This window comes from Emiliania huxleyi, assembly GCF_000372725.1.
Source record: "Emiliania huxleyi CCMP1516 unplaced genomic scaffold EMIHUscaffold_95, whole genome shotgun sequence".
Lineage (NCBI taxonomy): Eukaryota > Haptophyta > Isochrysidales > Noelaerhabdaceae > Emiliania > Emiliania huxleyi.
In genome coordinates, this window is record NW_005194951.1 from 341,647 (window position 1) to 359,605 (window position 17,959).

Consider the following 17,959-nt stretch of genomic DNA (forward strand, 5'->3'; position numbering starts at 1 on the left):
GTCCATCACCAGCATCTCCCCCATATCTCCCGCCAGATCTCCCCCATATCTCGTGCAAACCTCGTCCATCACCAGCATCTCCAGGCCGTGGAGGCGACAAGCCGCTCGCCTCTCCTCCGCCGCCCCCGGAAGGCTCTTGGAAGGGGGCGACAGGAGCTGCTGCCGCGCGCGGCTCGAGGCGGGGAGGATGCCGCAGAGAGAGAGCAGCCGGCCTGCGGGCGGGGGGGGGGGGGGATCTCGGGCGATCTCGGGCGGTCTCGGGCGATCTCGGATCACCTCGGCCGATCTCAGGGCAATCTCGGCCGATCTCGGCCGATCTCGGCCGATCTCGGCCTGGAGTAGCGACGAGCAGGCGCGGCTTCGCGGCGAGCAGCTCGTCCCTCTGCCTGTGGAAGTCGATCCCTCCAACCTGTTCACAGCTACGGCGGCGTGAAGAGACGCCCCTCGCGCCTCACAGCCCGCCCCGCCCCAACCCGACGCCGCGCGCCACGCAGCCGCACGAAACCTCGCTGCAGCGGCCGGCACCGCCAGCTGCCAAGGAGGCGGAGCGGGGGACGTACGCACGAGGCGCGGCGGGGGCGGTGTGGCTCGCGACGCGCCGCGCCACCTCCGCCTACTCTCGCAATCTCGGGGCCAATCTCGGGGCCAATCTCGCCCAATCTCGCCCTCTCTCGCCGGGCCCCGCCCCACCGTCTGCAGGCACAGCTCTCGCGTCGGCGCCAGCACCAGCCCGACCGGCGACACCTGCTCACAGCCCCGCGCCTGTAAAGGTGCGGCGCCCGCGTTCACACCCCTCACAGCGCCCAGCCCGACTCGGCGCCACCGCGTCGGAAGGCCGCTCAGGTCCTCTCCGTGCCGCCGCCGCATCCGCCGCCGGGCGGGGCGCGGGCGGTGGCGGGTGCGCTGCCGCCTCTGCTCCGCCCGCGCACGCACCCGTGCTGCCAGGGTGGCCGGAGCCCGCTGTCTTGCTCGCCGCCCTCGCCGCCTTCCTCGAAGCTCTCCACGCCGCTTGCCCCTCGGCCCTCGCCCTCTCCTTCGCCTCCTCCTGGCTCGCACCGGACGACACCGCGCGCCGGAACGCCGCCGTCGCCGCCTGCCGCATCGCCGCGTCCGCCGCCGCCCTCACCTCCTCCTCGGAAGGCGGCGCGGCGGCGCAGGCGGCGGCGGCGGTGGCGACGGGAGTGGTGGCAGCAGCGGCGGCGGCGGCGGCGGCAGCGGCGGCGGCGGCTTGCGGACCATCCGGCGCGATCCTCAGCTCGGCGAGTGCCCCGGCGTCTGGCAGCACGTCGGTGACCGGCGGAGGCGGCGGCGGCGGCCCTGCGGCCAGGTCGGCGATGAGCGGGAGGAGGAAGGCGAGAGTCTTGCCAGAGCCGGTCGGCGAGATGGCGACGAGGTCGGGTGGGTGGGGAGCGAGGAGCCATCCCCAGCACTCGGCTTGCACGAGGGAGGCCCTCGCCATCCTCGCACCCGGCCCGAGCGCAGCGAGGCAGCCCTCCATCACCGGAGCGGGCACTGGCCTCCCGTGCCGGGTCGAGAGGGCGGAGACGTCCTCAAAGAGAGTGACGGCCGAGCCCTTGAGCGGTTCATCCCCGCCGTCGAGGCGCCTGACTGTGACGGTCGATCTGTTCATTTTTCGTTACCTCAAGGCGTGCCTAACAGCTACGAGCTTAGCCTGTAGCAGCTCGTGAGGCTCAGCGGGAGAGCCGCCCACGTGCTTCGTGCTTCGCCGAATTTGGGTTCGCGTCACCATACCGTAAGGTGCCGAATGTAAGGTAAGGTAGCTTGAGTTAGGGAGCCCTTTTCCTCTTACCGAACTCCTGTTCTAATGTGCCTAACTCCTGCTTACCCACCTCTCGGTCCAGCCGGACCGGCACATACGGGCCCCGCGGCCCGCACCACTGAGGCATCTCCCTCCTACGCTGCGAACACCTTCGCTCAAGTACACGAGTGCCTACGCTACTAGATTCCCTACTCCTCCTCCTCCTCCTCCTCTTCCTCCTCCCCCTCCTCCTCCTCCTCCTCCTGGCTCGGAGAACGTGCAGTCGCAAGGAGCCCCGTGGTGGAATTCTGTGGGCTGTCCTGTGTATGTGTCGAAATGGATGTCCATCTCGATCCCATTCGCGCCCTGGTTCAGGGACCAGTCCACAGTCTCTTTGAGGTTGGCGCCGTGGGCGATCACGATGCTGTCGCCTTTGGCTGTGCATGTGTCCCACGCTTTGCACGTTTCGTCTTTGCACTGGAAGCCCTGTGCGCACTCGCTGTCGGCCCAGCACTTGTCACCCTGTTTGCCGGCGGTGCAGTAATTGCAACCCCTCGTCTGGCAGATTGGCTTATCTGGGAACTTGGCTGCGCACTCTTTGTCCTTGTTGCAGCGCGTGTCCTTTGGGACGCCTGAGCACTTGGAGTCAACGTAGAGCTGGCACGGGAAGCGCCCCTTCTTCTGCACAAAGGAGTCCAGGCTCGACGAGGAGACGCGGCCCGAGTACAGCACGCACTCGGCGCCACACTTGTCGTTGGTGTTCACCTTGAAAACGCTGATGGCCCACTCGTCCTGCGACCCGGCTGGCGGGTCGCCGCAGGAGGAGGTCGGCTCGAGGAGCGCGATGTTCTTGAGGTCCCAAACGGCGGCGGTGAGCACGTCAACGGCGGTGTACGCCTTGTCGCCAACGACAACGCCGTCGTCTCCAATCTCGACAGCGCCACGATCTGGCGACATGGTGTAGGCGACCGAGGTCTCCGGGTGGAACTGGAACTTGATGTCTGCGATGAAGGTGCCCGACTGGTCGGCCGCAGACTCGGCGGCGACGTGCTGCAAGTTGGGCGTGACGGATAGATCGGAGCAGATGCCGGCCGCGGCGACCAGCCACGACGCCGTGAGGTCGATGTCAGGGACGGGAGCGAAGGCTGGCTGACGTGCCGTCGGCTTCATGTTCGTCATCAGAGGCGTTGGCGACAGACGCCGCCGGAGGCTGCGCCGTGCCTGGTCGGAGAAGGTGTGCGACTCGACGAAGAGCTGGCAAAGGAACCGGCCCTCCTTGCGCGCCACAAAGTTGTCCGACGCGCCCGAGACGAGGCCGGAGAAGTGCACGCACTCGTCGCCGCACGCCTCGTTGCCGGTCACCATGAAGACGCTCACGGCCCACTCGTCCTGCGACCCGGCGGGCGGGTCGTCGCAGGAGGAGGTCGGCTCGAGAAGCGCGATGTTCTTGTTGGTCCAAGTGCCCGCGGCGAGCACGTCGGTCTGGCTGTACTCCTCGCCGCGAATCTCGATGCCGTCCTCGAGCGAGGCGGCCTGGTGGAACGGGGCGTCGGTGAAGGCGACCGACACCTCGGGGTGGAACTTGAAGTCGATGCTCGCGACACCCGCGACCGGCGTGGAGGACAGGTCGGAGCAGAAGCCCGAGGCAGCGACGAGCCAGTTTGGGTCGTCAACCGGGTTGGACACGGGCGGGGTCGGGCGAGGCGCGAAGGTTGGGTGGCGATCGGGCGAGGCGAAGAGTAGCCCCGAGTTGGGCTCGGGCATCGGGTCGACCGCGGCCGCGTCGGGCACGAACACCGACTCGAGGAACTCGGAGACGCCGCCAGAGCCGTACGAAGACAGAGCAACAGCCGAGCAGCCGAGTATGACCACCACGGTGAGGAAGCCGCACAGCAGCTTGGTCGAGCACAACTTGCCGACGCGGAGGCCGGAGCGCGTCGAGGGCGTCGTCGACGACGGCGGGGCGTCGTCGACAGACGCCTTGCCGGCGGAGCCGACGCCAGCGAGGTCTTCCTCGTCGGCGTCCGTTCCGAGCAGCGCCGCGAACCCGTTGGGGTCGACGCGGCCGATCGGGGTGAGGTTCTTGTCGATGCCCTGCGCGCGTGACGTGCGGCAGGCGAGAGGTCACAGGATCAATATAAGTGCCAACCTGTAGAACTCCCGTGTCTCCGCAATACCCGCGTGTGCAGAGAGGTGGTGGGAAGCGCGCTCACCGCCGGGACAGGCTCCTCCACGGGAAACTCCTTGGTCGAGACGTTCCAGTCGGCGACGCCCTACGCATCACGCGGGACGGGTGAAGGAGTGGGTCGGCAGACGCACGTGCGCAGAATGCCAGGCGCTCGCCGCCGGGGCGGGCTCCTCCACCGGAAACTCCTTGATTGACGCGCCGGACTCGGCCACGGTGACGTCCTCAGCGGGTGCGTTCTTGGCGCCGCTCGCCTGTCGGCGAGCGGGAGAATGGGAGCGTGTTGGGAGGAGATGGTAGATCTGCGACAAGCGCACACGCACCGCCTTAGCTCCGAGGAGCGGAGGCGAGTTCGACTCGGAGTTGACGACATTGATGAGGCCGTCTTTGGCCGACACGATGCCGACCTTCACTGTCATCTGGTTCTCTGACATGATGCCGATCGAGTTTTTGCTCGTACCTATGATGGGGGGGCGATCTCAGGCACTAACGGACGATATGTCGGCTAAATCTCGCCTGAATCTCGGCTAATCTCCTCTGATTGCTGCACATCGTAATCGGGCCATCAAGTGCTCCTTCTCTCTGCTCTGAGCGTCTTTGAGGGCCGTGAAATTTGGGGAGGGGGAGGGAAAGAGGGCCGCACCTAATCGCAGCGTACACAACTTGAGTCCCAGCGCCAAGGAACTCCGCGGCACACCCGCCTCGCTCACGTTGTTTTGGATCTGCGAGGCGCGCAGGCGGCGGAGGGCGCGTCAGCAGCGTAAAATGGGATGAGCATGGCACGGGTTTGGTTCGGGCGTCGCGGGAGGGGAGAAGGCATGGAGGCGACCCGCGGCGCCGCGCTCAGCAGCGCTCCGACCGGCAATCCGATTCGCGGCGCTCGATCCTTTGGAACGAGCCGCTCGCGCGGCGGTCGCAGCACGGCGGGCAGCCCGGCACGAGCGCGCTGCAGCGCTTGGGAGATTGGGCGAAGCGGCCGGAGCCGCTCGCGCAAAGGCCAACACGCGCCGCAACGCGCGGGGCGAGGGGAGGAGGCGAGGAGGGAGGGGCAGTGCATTCCTGAGATTGCGTGTCGTCGTTCTGTGTTTCGGTGATTGCACTGCTCTCGACCTCGATCAAAAAGAGCGCCTTCGGCACTACTCTATCGAGGTCTCGCGGATCTTATCAATCAGCCCGCGACGGGAAGGGGAGGGGCAGCAGCGTTTACGTGTGACATCGAGCTCGCGGCGTTGAGTTCGGCGCGGTCGACCCAGCCACATGAGTTTGACTAGCGAGACCCGCTTTCTTTTTTCGTGCGGGGGCCCTAGAGGAATCCTCGGACGACCCCTGACGTTGCGAGCGGCACTGCGATCACGCTGCATGGCTCGCACTCGGTCGATGGACGATGGGAGGCGAGCTTGCGAGAGTCACACACGACACACACGAGCCGACAGGGACACAGACACAGACACAGACATAGACACACACACTGCGCTCCCTCAGCGGGCAGGGAGACGCGAGCCCGACGGAGTCTGGTGGCGGGGGCCCACGCAGCCAGCCCCTGCACTGACATGGTTGGTGCTAGGCCGCCGCCGCCGCTCGCTCTCGAACTGCGTCGCGCTGCTGCTGAGCGCCGTCGAAGTCGCAACCCTGCCGCCGGCTGCGTCGGAACCGGGGGCGCCCTCTTTTCTCAATGAAAAACATAAAACCAAAGCATGCCAGCCCAGCGCACAACGCAGCGAGAGGCGCGAGAGGACCGTCAAATGCACCGAGAAGCGAGGAGTCTCAACACAGAGCTCATCAGTGACCCGGCGCCCACGCCTCGATCTTCTTGGGCAGCAGCTGGTTCGACAGGTCATCTCCGTGGCCAAGGCAGCCGCTTTCACCCATGCCCCAGGTAAACACGGCGCCGTCGGCGGTGAGGGCGAGGCTGTGGCACGCTCCAGCCGACACAGCGACGACGCGCCGCCCCGCCAACGCCTCGATCTTCTTCGGCAGCAGCTGGCTCTGCTGGTAGCCGTGGCCCAACCGGCCCAAGACTCCAAGGCCCCAGCTCCAGACGGCACCGTCGGCGGTGAGGGCGAGGCTGTGGGTTCCTCCAGCCGACACAGTGACGACGCGCTGGCCAGCCAAGGCCTCGACCTTCTTGGGCAGCAGCTGGCCCTGCGTGTCGCCATGGCCCAGCTCGCCAGCGGGGCCACCACCCCAGCTCCAGGCGGAGCCGTCGGCGGTGATGGCGAGGCTGTGGCCGAGTCCAGCCGATACAGCGACGACGCGCCGGCCAGCAAAGGCCTCAACCTTCTTCGGCAGCAGCTGGTGCTGCACATCACCGTGGCCCAACCGGCCATCGCCTCCACCGCCCCAGCTCCAGACGGCGCCGTCGGCGGTGCGGGCGATGCTGTGGCGGGCTCCAGCCGACACAGCGACGACGCGCTGGCCAGCGAAGGCCTCGACTTTCTTGGGCAGCGGCTGGTCCTGCCGATTGCCGTGGCCCAACTGGCCTCGGTCACCCCAGCCCCAGCTCCAGGCGGCTCCGTCGGCGGTGAGGGCGAGGCTGTGCGCGTAGCCAACCGACACGGCGACGACGCGCCGACCTGCAAAGGCCTCGACCTTCTTCGGCAGCAGCTGGTCTTGCGTGTCACCGTGGCCCAACCGGTCTTCGCCTCCCCCTCCCCAGCTCCAGACGCTGCCGTCGGCGTTGAGGGCGAGGCTGTGCTTAACTCCAGCCGACACGCTCACGGCGCCCTCGCCGCCCAGCGTGCCCGAAGGGAGGCGGGTCGGCGTGTTGAGCCGCGTCACGCCCTCGCCGTGGCCGAGCAGCCCCGGGATTGTATAAATGTAGTCCGAGCCGCACGACGAGAGCCGCCCCTCGCCGTCAATGAAGAGGCTGTGATACCGGCCTGCAGCCGCCCTTGCCGGCGGGTTGGACTCGCGCAGCAGCGCCGAAAGGCACAGCCACCGCACGGCGCAGCTCTCGTCCTCTGGCTGCGCCGGCAGCTCGAAGCCGCGCTCTTGCGCCCACAAGCGGATGCCCTCGGCCGCGAGCGAGGCGTGAAAGAGGAGTGAGACAGCCGCGACGCGAACGATGTCGGCGGGGTCGCAGCGAGAGAGGGCGCGCGCGAGGAGCTCCGTGGGGAGGTCGAGGAGGCGGGCGGGTGGCGGCGTGCTTGGCGAAGCCGCGGCGGTGGCGGCGGTCCCGTCGTCTGGCGGGAGCTCTTCGTCGGGGTCGGGCGGCTCGGGTGGATCCACGTCAATGTCCGCCGCGTGCGTGTGCGGAGCATGCATGTCCCACGTCTTCGTCACACACCGCGTTGGCGCGGCGTACGCAGACATCGCCAAAAAAAGAATTTAGTGCTTAGCTACTCCAAGTACTCGCCCACGATCACGACATGCCGCCACCAGGGTTGCGAACGACTTCGACGGCGCTCACGTGCTTACGCTCGCCGTGGCGGCCACGCAGCGCCGCGGAAACGCTCAACGGTCCGAGAAAGATGGCTTGCGAGCACGGCGCGGCCGAGACGGGCCACGCGGCCGGGCACCAAGCCTTCGATGGCGGCCTCGCCCGCCATCGACCCGGGAGAGTCGCTCGAGGCTCTCTTCAAGCGTGCACGCATTGCCGACAAGTTTTACCGCAAGTGCGAAGGGAAGCTCGAGGACCTGGGCGTGGGCGATGCTGGCGACCTCCTCACGGTGGTCGCTGTGAAGGGCATTGCCTCGCTCGGACTCCACGAGCTTCAGGCGGAGAAGCTCCGCCGGACTCTTCTCGGCCGACGGGGCTGGGAGGACGCAGCTGCTGTTGCGGCATCCTTTGGCGGCCTGTCGCTGGACGACACCCCTGCTGGGGTGGCGGCTGGCGACCAGGCGGCTAGTGGCGCGGCCAGCGCGCCCGCTCTCGACGGCATGGCCGTCGATGGCGGCTACGCGAGCGCCGACGAGGATGCCGGGCCTGCCTCAGGTGGGCTCGCAGCAGCTTCAGGCTCCAAGAAGGAGCCTGGCTGCTCTCGCAGCGGCGCTCGTACGAGCGCTGCTGCTGAGGGCAGCGAGGGGGCGGTGGCTGGCAGCGAGGGCTGCAGCGGCGCACGCACCCCAGAGGCGGAGAGCGGCGCCCGCGAGGCGCGGGCCGCAGTTGTTGCTGGCGGTGTTGGACCCGCTGTGTCTGTTGACACTTCGGAATCCGCGCCGCCGGCGGAGGAGGGGAAGGGCAGCTGCCTTTGCCCGCTGCCTGTTCCTGGTTGTACCCGCGTACCGTCCACACCCGGCCACGAACCCACACCGCAGTCTCCGGACGTTGCGGCGGGGGTCGGAGTCTGGACTCATTCTTCTTTTGCGAGGTCCCAGGAGCATGCGGTGGGCACGGCAACCGACGAGGAGGTCGAGGAGGAGGCAGCGGGGGCGGTTTCGGGCGCGGCGCGCGGCGCCGAGCCGGACGGCCCTCCCACTGCTCGCCAATCTCGCCCCTCCCACTACTCGGTTGCCCAGTGGGCGGCTATCCAGGCGGCTGAGAAGGCGGCATGGGACGCGGCGCGCTGCCCTAGGTTTAGGGCGGCTTTGGACGCTATGCCGGAACAGGGGCCGGGATGTTGCGACGGAGGGCCGGAGCTATGGGCTGGCGCCACGACGTTGCAGGACACGGAGGGGTGGAAGGAGCTGGTGAAGGCGGGAAAGATTCTGCTCTTCGACAGGGATCGGGCGGTGGTGATGCGATATGCTCCTGGCGGGGGGCGCGGTCGAGGGCGCGGGGGTGGGTCGCGCAGTGCCCGCTGGCGGGGCAAGCGGCGAGGGGGTCGCCGGGGGGGTTGGGATGATGGGGATGGTCTTTTCGGCGAGCACTACGGTGCTCGCGGATTCGACTGTCCCCCCGATCGTGCCCACCTCCATGAGGACGACGGCGCCTTCTAAAGGTCCGTCGCTGACTGTGCCTCTTTTGGTACCTGTGTCGAACCTGTGTGCTGTGCGAGAGAGTTCTTTTTGTTGAATTCTTTTTGTTGAACTCTCTCTCTCTCCCACATCTCTCTCCCACACTTGCGCAGTGCCGACTGCGCTCACCTCTGCCGGCCTCCTCCTCCCATGTGCGACTCCCTCCGTCAGCAGGGAGCCCACGCGGCGCACACCGCATGTGTCGCCGGGCTCGGAGCGTCGCTCACGGCTGCCGACGCGTTTCACGCGGCCAGCTCGCACAGCTCGCTCGGCGACGCACCCGAAGCCGCCCGGTGGTACGAGAGAGCGCTTCATCTGCGACCCAGTTTCGCAGAGGCGCGGCTCAACCTGGCCGCGGTCCTCGCCACGCTGCGGAGGCCGGCCGAGGCGGAGGAGTCGTACCGTGCGGCGCTTGCGATGCGGACGTGGCCACCGAGCGTGGCGGCGGCGGCGCACAACAACCTCGGCGTGCTGCTGCGCGAGGGCGGCCGCACGAGCGAGGCGACCGCCGCCTTCGCCGCCGCTGTGGCTGCCGACCCCACCCTCGCCACGGCCGAAGCGAACCTGGAGGACGCTCGCGGCGACGCCGACGGCTTCCACGGCCTCGTGCGGCGCGCGAGCCAAGCCTTTCGCGAGGCGTCGGGCGCGGAGCCGAGCAGCGGCGGCGGCGGCGGCTACGACGAGGCGATAAAGCTCTACACTGAGGCGGTGGCGGTGCGGCGGGGCGCGAGGGGTGCGGCTGCGGTGGTCGGCCTTGGCGCGGCTCTGCACGGCGCGGGAAGGCTGGAGGAGTCGGCTGAGGTGCTGCGCGAAGGAGCACGCCTCTCTCCCGCCACGCCTTCGATGCTCGAGAACCTCGGCGCGGTGAGCGCGGCGCTGGGGAGGTGGGAGGAGGCGGCGGACGCTTGGAGCGCCGCCCTCGCGCAGCGGCGCTCGACAGGCGCCACCGAGCTGCGCAGCGCCGCAGAGGTGTTCGTGCGCGCGCGAAGGCACGAGGAGGCCTTCAGCGCCTTCGCCGCCGCAGCAGCGCGGCAGCCGACCAACTGGCAGCACCACTACGCGCACGCGCACGCCCTCCTCCTCGCCGCCGCGGAGACGGCGCGCTCCTCCGGCTTCTCCGCCGCCGCCGCTCGGCTCATCGCCGCGCCGGCGGCGGGCGGCGGGGAAAGTCGGACACCGGCGGCGGCGGCGGCGGCTGCGGCGGCGGCGGAGCGGCTGGAGGCGCGTGCGCTTGAGGCGCTAGTGCCGCTCTCTCGCCCAGCCGTCTCTCTCGCGGACCGAGCAGCCAGCTTCGCCCTCCCCCTCTGGATGCGAGACGGGGGCCGAGGCTTGCGCGGGGGCGGTCCGCCTCCAAGCTGTGAACAGCGAGCTTGTTCACACCTCGTGCTGTGAATAGGCTTGCGCGGGGACGGTCCGCCTCCAAGGTCGGCGGCGGAGCTCCGCGCGGCGCAGGGCTCGCGGCGGCGGGCGGCGGCGGGCGCGGGGCGGCAGGCTGGCGTGATTGTGTGCAAGCTCGGGCCGGCGAATTAATCAGTGGTGAATTGACCAGTGGTGAATTCAGCATTAGGCTGGCGTGATTGTGTACAAGCTCGGGCCGGCGGCAGCGGAGCTGACCAACCTGGAGGCGTCGGTCTGGCGGCTCGACCGCTACTTCAACGCCGCCCGCCGCTACCCGGTCGTAGTGTTCCATGATGAGCCGCTCGCCCGCGCCGTCGAGGCGAGGGTGTCCTCTCTCTCCTCGGGGAGCCTCTCCTTCGCGCGCCTCGTCAACGAGCTGCCGGCCGGTCTCCCGCGAGAGATGGCACCGGCGCAGGCGCGATCTCACCCGAGATCACCCGAGATCTCACCCGAGATCACGCGAGATCTCACCCGAGATCTCACCCGAGATCACGCGAGATCTCACCCGAGATCTCACCCGAGATCACGCGAGGTCTCACCGGAGATCACCCGAGATGGCACCGGCGCAGGTGCACGGCTTCAACCTCTCGTACCGGCTGATGATCCGCTGGAAGGCAGGGCTGCTCTGGGGGATGCCGCAGCTGCGAGGGTACGAGTTCGTCTGGCTGCTCGACACGGACGCCTTCTTGCTCGCGCCGCTCACCTACGACCCCTTCGCACTCCTCGCCGCCTCCAACGCCTCGTACGGCTACGTCGACGTCAACGTGGAGACGGGCGCCGGCGGGCGTGTGCGGGTGTGGCGCGTCAGCACGACGCGTCCGTGACGCGTCCAGCACCCGTCCACCACAGGCGCCGTCGCCGAGGGGCTCGCCGAGTGCGTCGAGGCCTTCCTGCACGCGAGGCGCGGCGGCGGCGGCGGCGGCGGCGGCGGCGGCGGGGGCGGGGGCGGTGCGGAGCCGACGCTGCTTGACTCGTACCGGCGTGGTCCGGGCGGCGGCTGGGACGGGAGCAAGTTCTACACCAACTTTCAGGTTCCTGGAAAGTCCTCGAAGGCTCCCAGAAGGTTCGTAGAAGGTTCCTAGCCAGTTGTGCGCCCCCTCTCAGGTTGCACGGCTCGAGTGGGGGCGATCGGAGGGGTACCGCGCCCTCTTCGACCACGTCGACCGCGCGGGGGGCATCTTCTCCCGCCGCTGGGGGGCGGACCCCTTCATGTTCATCGCCGCGACGCTGCTGCTGCCGGCGCGCGCGATACTCCACTTCGACGACGTGTCTTACCTGCACCAGCACCTGGTCATGAACCTGCCCGCCGCTCCGCCGCCAGACCTGACCCCCACGCCGCCGCGCGACCTCGCCGCGACCTCGCGCGATCTCGCCGCGACCTCGCGCGATCTCCCTGCGGCGGATGAGGCGAGCTCGTCCTGCGGCGCGCTCGGAGGGCCTCCTCCTTCGCGATCTGCGGTGGGGGTGGAGAGTGAGGCAGAGGGGGAGGAGGCGGCGGCGGCAGAGGAGGCGGGAGAGGCGGCGGGAGAGGCGGCGGAGGAGGAGGAGGAGGAGGAGGTGTGGCTGTTGGTGCACGGCGCCGCGCACGCCGCCGCCGCCGCGTCGACGCTGCAGGCGCGCCCCCCCCCCCCCCTTTCTCCCTGGCCTTCCGCTCCGAGTCGGCTGCGGCGTTGCCTCTCTCGCATCAAGCGTGGTGGTAGGGAGTCCACTCTACATTGCCTAGGCGTGGTGGGAGGGGAGCCGCACGCGCTGCGGCGGCGCGCGCCTGCGCCTGACAGCCTGGAGCTACTCGTCACTGCTCGCTGGCGGCGGCGGCAGCGGCAGCAGCGGCAGCAGCAGCAGCGGCAGCGGTGGCAGTGGTGGTGGCCGCGGTGGTGGCAGTGGTGGCAGTGGTGGCGGCGGCGGTGGCGTCGGTGGCGTCGGTAGCAGTGGTGGCGGCGGCGGTGGCGGCGGAGATGCCGACACGGCGGAGGTGCTGGAGGCGCTCCACGCACTCGGGGTGGTGCAGTGGAGCGATGAGGCGGGGGTGCGTGCGCTGCTCGGCACGTCGCGCTCGGGCGCGCCGACCTCGAGTGCCGAGTCGCTCCTCGCCATCGCAGACAGCCTGGAGGCGGCGCTGGGAACTAGGGGCGCCGCGCGGAGGCGGCGGCGGCACCCCCTGGTGATGCTCTGTGCCCGCGAGGGGGACGCGGGATCCTTGGCGGCCGCGCTGGCCGTGCGGCTGCTCGAGCTCGACGCGATCAACGCGTGCGACGAGGCGTTTGGGTCGCGAGCGTTGCAGGCGACGAGGCCGTTGGCGTTGCCTGGTGTTGCCGCCGCGCGCAGCCCCGCAGCATATCGGCAACTCGACAGCGCGGCGTGCAGAACATCGACGTAGTGTGAGTGAAAAGGTGTATGCAGAGAGAGAAAGACAAAGAGGCTCTGTACTGCTCGTCTTCGTCATTCGTGCATGATAGGACCAGCTAAAAAAGCATAGAGATTAGAGTTTGAGTCGGAACGGTATGGGTAACACCAACGTAAAAAGCCAAAGCGTGCCACTGTGCACTGAGCGTGCATCATGAGTCGACAGGTCTCAGACTTTGGGCGGCCATAACTCGGTAACTATTAATGGTCCACCTGAAAACTCTTCGGACGTGGAGACGCGAGGGTTGCCCCCCCTTGCCCCACCACCTCGTGTGTGTGGAGAAGTTTACCTTACCTTACCTACCTCTTCGGATTTGGAACGGGCGCCCCGCGTCGCGCACTCGTCCCAACCGGGGGCCGCAGACTCGTTCTCTGCGCGCCAACGGCTGGTGACGCTGTGTTGCCCTTGAGCTAGTCCTTCCCCGGTCGCCTAGCCTCTGCGCTGTCTGGCGAACGCCTGTATGCCATGCGCGCGGACCACGCTTGCGTGGATACGTGGCTGGCAGGCTGACCCGGTGCGGGGGTAACCCGCGCACGGGGAAGCTTCACGGGTTCGAGTCGTCAAACATTAAGCAGCGGAGGTGTGCCGATGGGGACCGGGAGGCGGTAAGTCGTCGTCGCCCGGCGCTGCTTGCAGCACCATGGCGATGGCGCTAAGAGGTTCCTCTTTTCCGCGCCCCCCCCCCGCAAGGCGCGCGATACACACACGAGCGAAACCTTTTCCTTCGAAGCTCAGCGACGTAGCCGGGCGAGCAGAATAGGGCAGCCCTAGAGAGCACCTGGAGGCCGTTCAATAGAGCCCGTGTTATAGTCGAGAGTCGATCGCCGGCCGGCGCAGTGCTGCTCTGACAGCTCCGCCGGGCCGCCTCCGGGCCGCCGCCGCGGAGACGTGCACATAGGCAAGTTGGTATTTTCACATATGAACTTCAAAATAACATTGGCTAATCTAATCCTACTCATCACAACTCACCAGGAACACCACCACACTATAGGGTCATTGTATGTAGCCTTGCTTAGAAGGTTAGGTTTTGTGCAAGGTGTGCGTGAAGCGGTATGGCTCACCGTGGCGGTGTACCGTGTACGGTCTGTAGTCGGCCCCGGCAACACGGCGGGAGTCTATGACCCTCCGCCCCGTGGTTGGATGCTTTACGCCGCGCATTCCCGGCGACCCTTTACGGCTTTACGGCACACGCCACACCCGTGATGCTCGCGGGTCGCGCGGCTGTCGCGTTGGGCTTTTCTAGATCTCGCCTGCGCTGAGCGTGCGGGTGCCGCTCGGCGATTCATGAAGTGTAAAAACACTAAGCAGAGCCGCTGCGCCCCGCGCCCCGCCCGTCCCGCCCACCCCGCCCGCCACGTCCACGCCCCCCTCTCCCCCCTCGCCCACCGACCGCCGCCGTGGCGCCCACGGGCTGAGCCAGGGGCGCGCGGCGCGGGGCGCGAGGGCGACTGGTGGACAAACGTCGTTTGCGCCGCCACCAACCTCCCAGTTGCGGCGATGGGCAGCGCCGGCTGGCGGCAGGCAGGGCAGTTGCTGAGAGGCAGGCTGCTCACCCACGTGCACCGGGCCACTGCTTGCACTTTTGAATGCCGTGGGCGGTGGGGGGCTCCTCTACCCGTGTGTCCGGGTGCGTGGAGATGCGAGGGTCGCCCCCCCTTGCCCCACCACTTTGTGTGTGTGGAGAAATTTACCTTACCTTACCTTACCTTAGGGTCGTGACGGCATGGAGATGACGATTGACGCCTCCGATCTATCCCGGCCAGCTAGAGCTCTCGCCTGACGCCTCTTGCGCGCCGCGCTGTGCTGTGCCCCTTTTTCATCTCCCGCTCCAAGGCAAGACACAATCTCACGCAAATACCCAAATACTGTGTGTGAATACGAGACGAGAATGAGGTGTACATGCATGCGTGCGAAGGAGTGTTCTTGACGATGAGGCTGCTCACAAAACTGCCTCTCTCTGTGGCAAAGAAGGCTGGTGCTCCGGGGTCAGTATTGCACGCTCAGCAGCCATGGCGCAAAACCGTGGCAGCGCGGTCTCCGGCTTCTTCGCCCCGGCCCTCACGGCGCCTCCTTGCTGCCGCTCGAGGCGGGGGCCGAGTGCCTCCCGCGCGTGCCGGAGCTGGCGAGGCCGTTGCCCGAGTTTGCGATGTTCTTGAGCTGCATCCGCGCAATCTGCCGCAGGTTGACCGTCTGGAAGTCGTCGAGCGAGCCGAGCGAGCGGTTGCCCGGCGACTGGTCGGGCCCGGACGCCGCCGCGTCGACGTCCTCGAGGAGGAGTGACATCTCGCGCTGGTCGGCCGCGGTGGTGCCTCCGTCAGTGGCCTGGCTCGCCGTCGGCGTGTAGGGGGAGTACTGCTGCCAGAGCGGCGTGGAGTGGTCGAGCTGCGCGAAGAAGGGGTGGCTGAAGATGTCGGCGCAGCCCTGCTCATGCCCGAGCCGCTTGTCCGGGTCGAGGACGATCAGCTGCGAGAGCAAGTCCACCGCCTGCCACTAATGAACTAGGAATCAGACATGAATTAGATGCGCTGCGAGAGCAAGCCCGCCGCCTCGGGCGACACGTCGGAGGGGGAGAGCCGCTCGTACTCGCCGACGAGCACCTTTGCGAGATGTGAGGGAGATGTGAGGGAGATATGGGGGAGATATGGGGAGATATGATCTCGGAGGGGGAGAGCCGCTCGTACTCGCCGGCGAGCACCTTTGCGTAGATCTTTGTGGCGGTCGAGTCGCCGAAGGGCGTCTCACCCGCGAGGAGGTGATAGGCGACCTAATTAAGGAACCAACTACGATGAACCGATTATAATTAATTCGCGTCTCACCCGCGAGGAGGTGATAGGCGACCTAATTAAGTAACTTAACTACGATGAACCGATTATAATTAATTCGCGTCTCGCCCGCGAGGAGGTGATAGGCGACCTAATTAAGTAACTTAATTACGATGAACCGATTATAATTAATTCGCGTCTCACCCGCGAGGAGGTGATAGGCGACCTAATTAAGTAACTTAATTACGATGAACCGATTATAATTAATTCGCGTCTCACCCGCGAGGAGGTGATAGGCGACCACGCCGAGCGCCCAAAAGTCGACCCGCTGGTCGTGCCACTGGCGGCGCAGGATCTCTGGCGCGAGGTAGTCGGCGGTGCCAACCTCGAGCGAGTTGTGCTTGTTGGACGGCAAGCTGCTGCCGCCGGCGCCTTGGGACTCCTTGCCGGCCGCCGTGGGAGAGGCGGGCGGGTCGTCGACAGCGGAGAGCCCGAAGTCGGTCAGCTTGATGTGGCCGTCGCGCGTGATGAGCATGTTTTGCGGCTTGAGGTCGCGGTGGATGATGCCTGACGAGATGTGAGGGAGGTGTGGGGGAGATGTCATCTCGGGCTTGAGGTCGCGGTGGATGATGCCTGACGAGATGTGAGGGAGGTGTGGGGGAGATGTCATCTCGGGCTTGAGGTCGCGGTGGATGATGCCTGACGAGCTGTGAGGGGGGTGTGGGGGAGATATGGGGGAGATCTGGCCTGACGAGTGCAGATACTGCAGGCCGCACACGGCCTCTCCGAGGAAGAAGCGCGCGATCGCCTCCTCGAGGAAGCCCAGCGAGGAGAGCAGGGAGAAGCAGTCGCTGCACGGCGCGTACTCCATCGCCTGGGGCGAGATACGGGGAGATGTGGGGGAGGTGTGGGGAGATACGTGAGCACGGCGCGGACTCCATCGCCATGTACAGGTGGTTGGCGGTCGAGAAGGAGAAGAAGAGCTTGATGACGTACGGGGAGTCGGCGTGCGCCAGGATGTTCTTCTCGAGGTGCACTGCGCGGTTCATCATCCGCACCTAATTCGTTCATTATTAGGCTAGTCGACTAATTCATTAATTAAGCACTGCGCGGCTCATCCTCCGCACCGTGGTCTCCTTGCGCGAGAGAACCTTGATCGCCACCAGGTTATAGGTAATTAATAGTTCATTGAGAGTTCATTAGCCTGAGAGTTAACTAGAGAACCTTGATCGCCACCAGGTCGCGCGTCCGCTTGCGCTCGGCCAGCCAGACGTTGCCAAAGCCGCCGCGGCCGACCAGCTTCTGGAGGGTAAAGTCTCGGATGGACGTCCCTATCGGCATCGAGTCGGTATTAGTTCTTCATTCTCAACGACTCCTCGCCGAATTAACAACTACTAGTTCCTTTCGGCATCGAATCGCTCAGCAGCGTCGTGTTTGTGCCGCTCTTGGCGTCGGCAGGGTCTTGCAGCGAGAGGAGGTCCCAGTACACTTCGATCTTTTGCGAGACGAGCGCGTCCGCCTGCGACACGAGATGTGGAGGAGATATGGGGGAGGCACGGGGGAGAGATGATCTCACACGAGCGAGTCTCCGCCTGCGACACGAGATGTGGAGGAGATATGGGGGAGGCACGGGGGAGAGATGATCTCACACGAGCGAGTCTCCGCCTGCGACACGAGATGTGGAGGAGATATGGGGGAGGCACGGGGGAGAGATGATCTCAAACGAGCGAGTCTCCGCCTGCGACACGAGATGTGGAGGAGATGTGGGGGAGGCACGGGGGAGAGATGATCTCACACGAGCGAGTCTCCGCCTGCGACACGAGATGTGGAGGAGATGTGGGGGAGGCACGGGGGAGAGATGATCTCACACGAGCGAGTCTCCGCCTGCGACACGAGATGTGGAGGAGATATGGGGGAGGCACGGGGGAGAGATGATCTCACACGAGCGAGTCTCCGCCTGCGACACGAGATGTGGAGGAGATGTGGGGGAGGCACGGGGGAGATATGATCTCACACGAGCGAGTCTCCGCCTGCGACACGAGCTCCGCAAACGAGGCGTCCGAGAGGCCGGCGAAGTTGGCCCGCAGCTTGCCCTGGATGACAATCAGCCGGTAGACGAGCTGGATCGGGTCGGGCGCCTACGGGGAGAGGTGGGGAGAGATGGAGAGAGGTGGGGAGAGATGGGGAGAGATGGGGAGAGATGGGGAGAGATGGGGAGAGGTGGAGAGAGGTGGGGAGATGGGGAGAGGTGGGGAGAGATGGAGAGAGGTGGGGAGAGATGGGGAGAGGTGGGGAGAGGTGGGGAGAGATGGAGAGAGATGGAGAGAGATGGGGAGAGGTGGGGAGAGGTGGGTAGAGGTGGGGAGAGATGGAGAGAGATGGCGAGAGGTGGGGAGAGGTGGGGAGAGGTGGCGAGAGGTGGGGAGAGGTGGGGAGACGTGGGGAGAAGGGGGGGAGAGGTGGGGAAAGTTGGCGCAACAGTGCGAGCAGGTTGGGTAGATAAACGAGCTGGAATCGTGTGGTCGGGCGCCCATTAACCCCCGGCCGGCCTCATT

At 66.8% G+C, this 17,959-nt stretch overlaps 3 protein-coding genes across 3 annotated transcripts in view; 1 reads left to right on the top strand and 2 right to left on the bottom strand.

Annotated features, from left to right (window-relative positions):
* Positions 1-1,630, bottom strand: part of EMIHUDRAFT_221221 (hypothetical protein) — a gene marked incomplete at both ends in the record, with an annotated part of 5,015 nt that extends 3,385 nt beyond the window's left edge. Inside the window, 4 exons of the mRNA XM_005756779.1 lie at positions 565-613; positions 691-762; positions 930-1,045; positions 1,237-1,630. Of these exons, the coding sequence (XP_005756836.1) occupies positions 565-613; positions 691-762; positions 930-1,045; positions 1,237-1,630 (631 nt within the window). The remainder of the gene's footprint in view (positions 1-564; positions 614-690; positions 763-929; positions 1,046-1,236) is intronic.
* A 5,842-nt stretch (positions 1,631-7,472) lies between these two features.
* EMIHUDRAFT_107781 (hypothetical protein) lies at positions 7,473-12,615 on the top strand (the record flags this gene model as incomplete). Its single annotated transcript, XM_005756780.1, has 9 exons — positions 7,473-7,973; positions 8,550-8,618; positions 9,015-10,082; positions 10,237-10,251; positions 10,408-10,563; positions 10,808-11,024; positions 11,088-11,269; positions 11,343-11,795; positions 11,962-12,615. 9 exons carry the CDS (start codon positions 7,473-7,475, stop codon positions 12,613-12,615), a joined length of 3,315 nt encoding a protein of 1,104 aa, XP_005756837.1.
* Positions 12,616-14,470: 1,855 nt separating this feature from the next.
* EMIHUDRAFT_453902 (hypothetical protein) overlaps positions 14,471-17,959 on the bottom strand; it is a gene marked incomplete at its 5' end in the record, with an annotated part of 6,459 nt that continues 2,970 nt past the window's right edge. The window contains 10 exons of the mRNA XM_005756781.1: positions 14,471-15,126; positions 15,189-15,239; positions 15,338-15,406; positions 15,706-15,909; positions 16,183-16,255; positions 16,332-16,462; positions 16,532-16,555; positions 16,629-16,735; positions 16,800-16,923; positions 17,444-17,524. Of these exons, the coding sequence (XP_005756838.1) occupies positions 14,701-15,126; positions 15,189-15,239; positions 15,338-15,406; positions 15,706-15,909; positions 16,183-16,255; positions 16,332-16,462; positions 16,532-16,555; positions 16,629-16,735; positions 16,800-16,923; positions 17,444-17,524 (1,290 nt within the window). The 3' untranslated portion in view covers positions 14,471-14,700. The remainder of the gene's footprint in view (positions 15,127-15,188; positions 15,240-15,337; positions 15,407-15,705; positions 15,910-16,182; positions 16,256-16,331; positions 16,463-16,531; positions 16,556-16,628; positions 16,736-16,799; positions 16,924-17,443; positions 17,525-17,959) is intronic.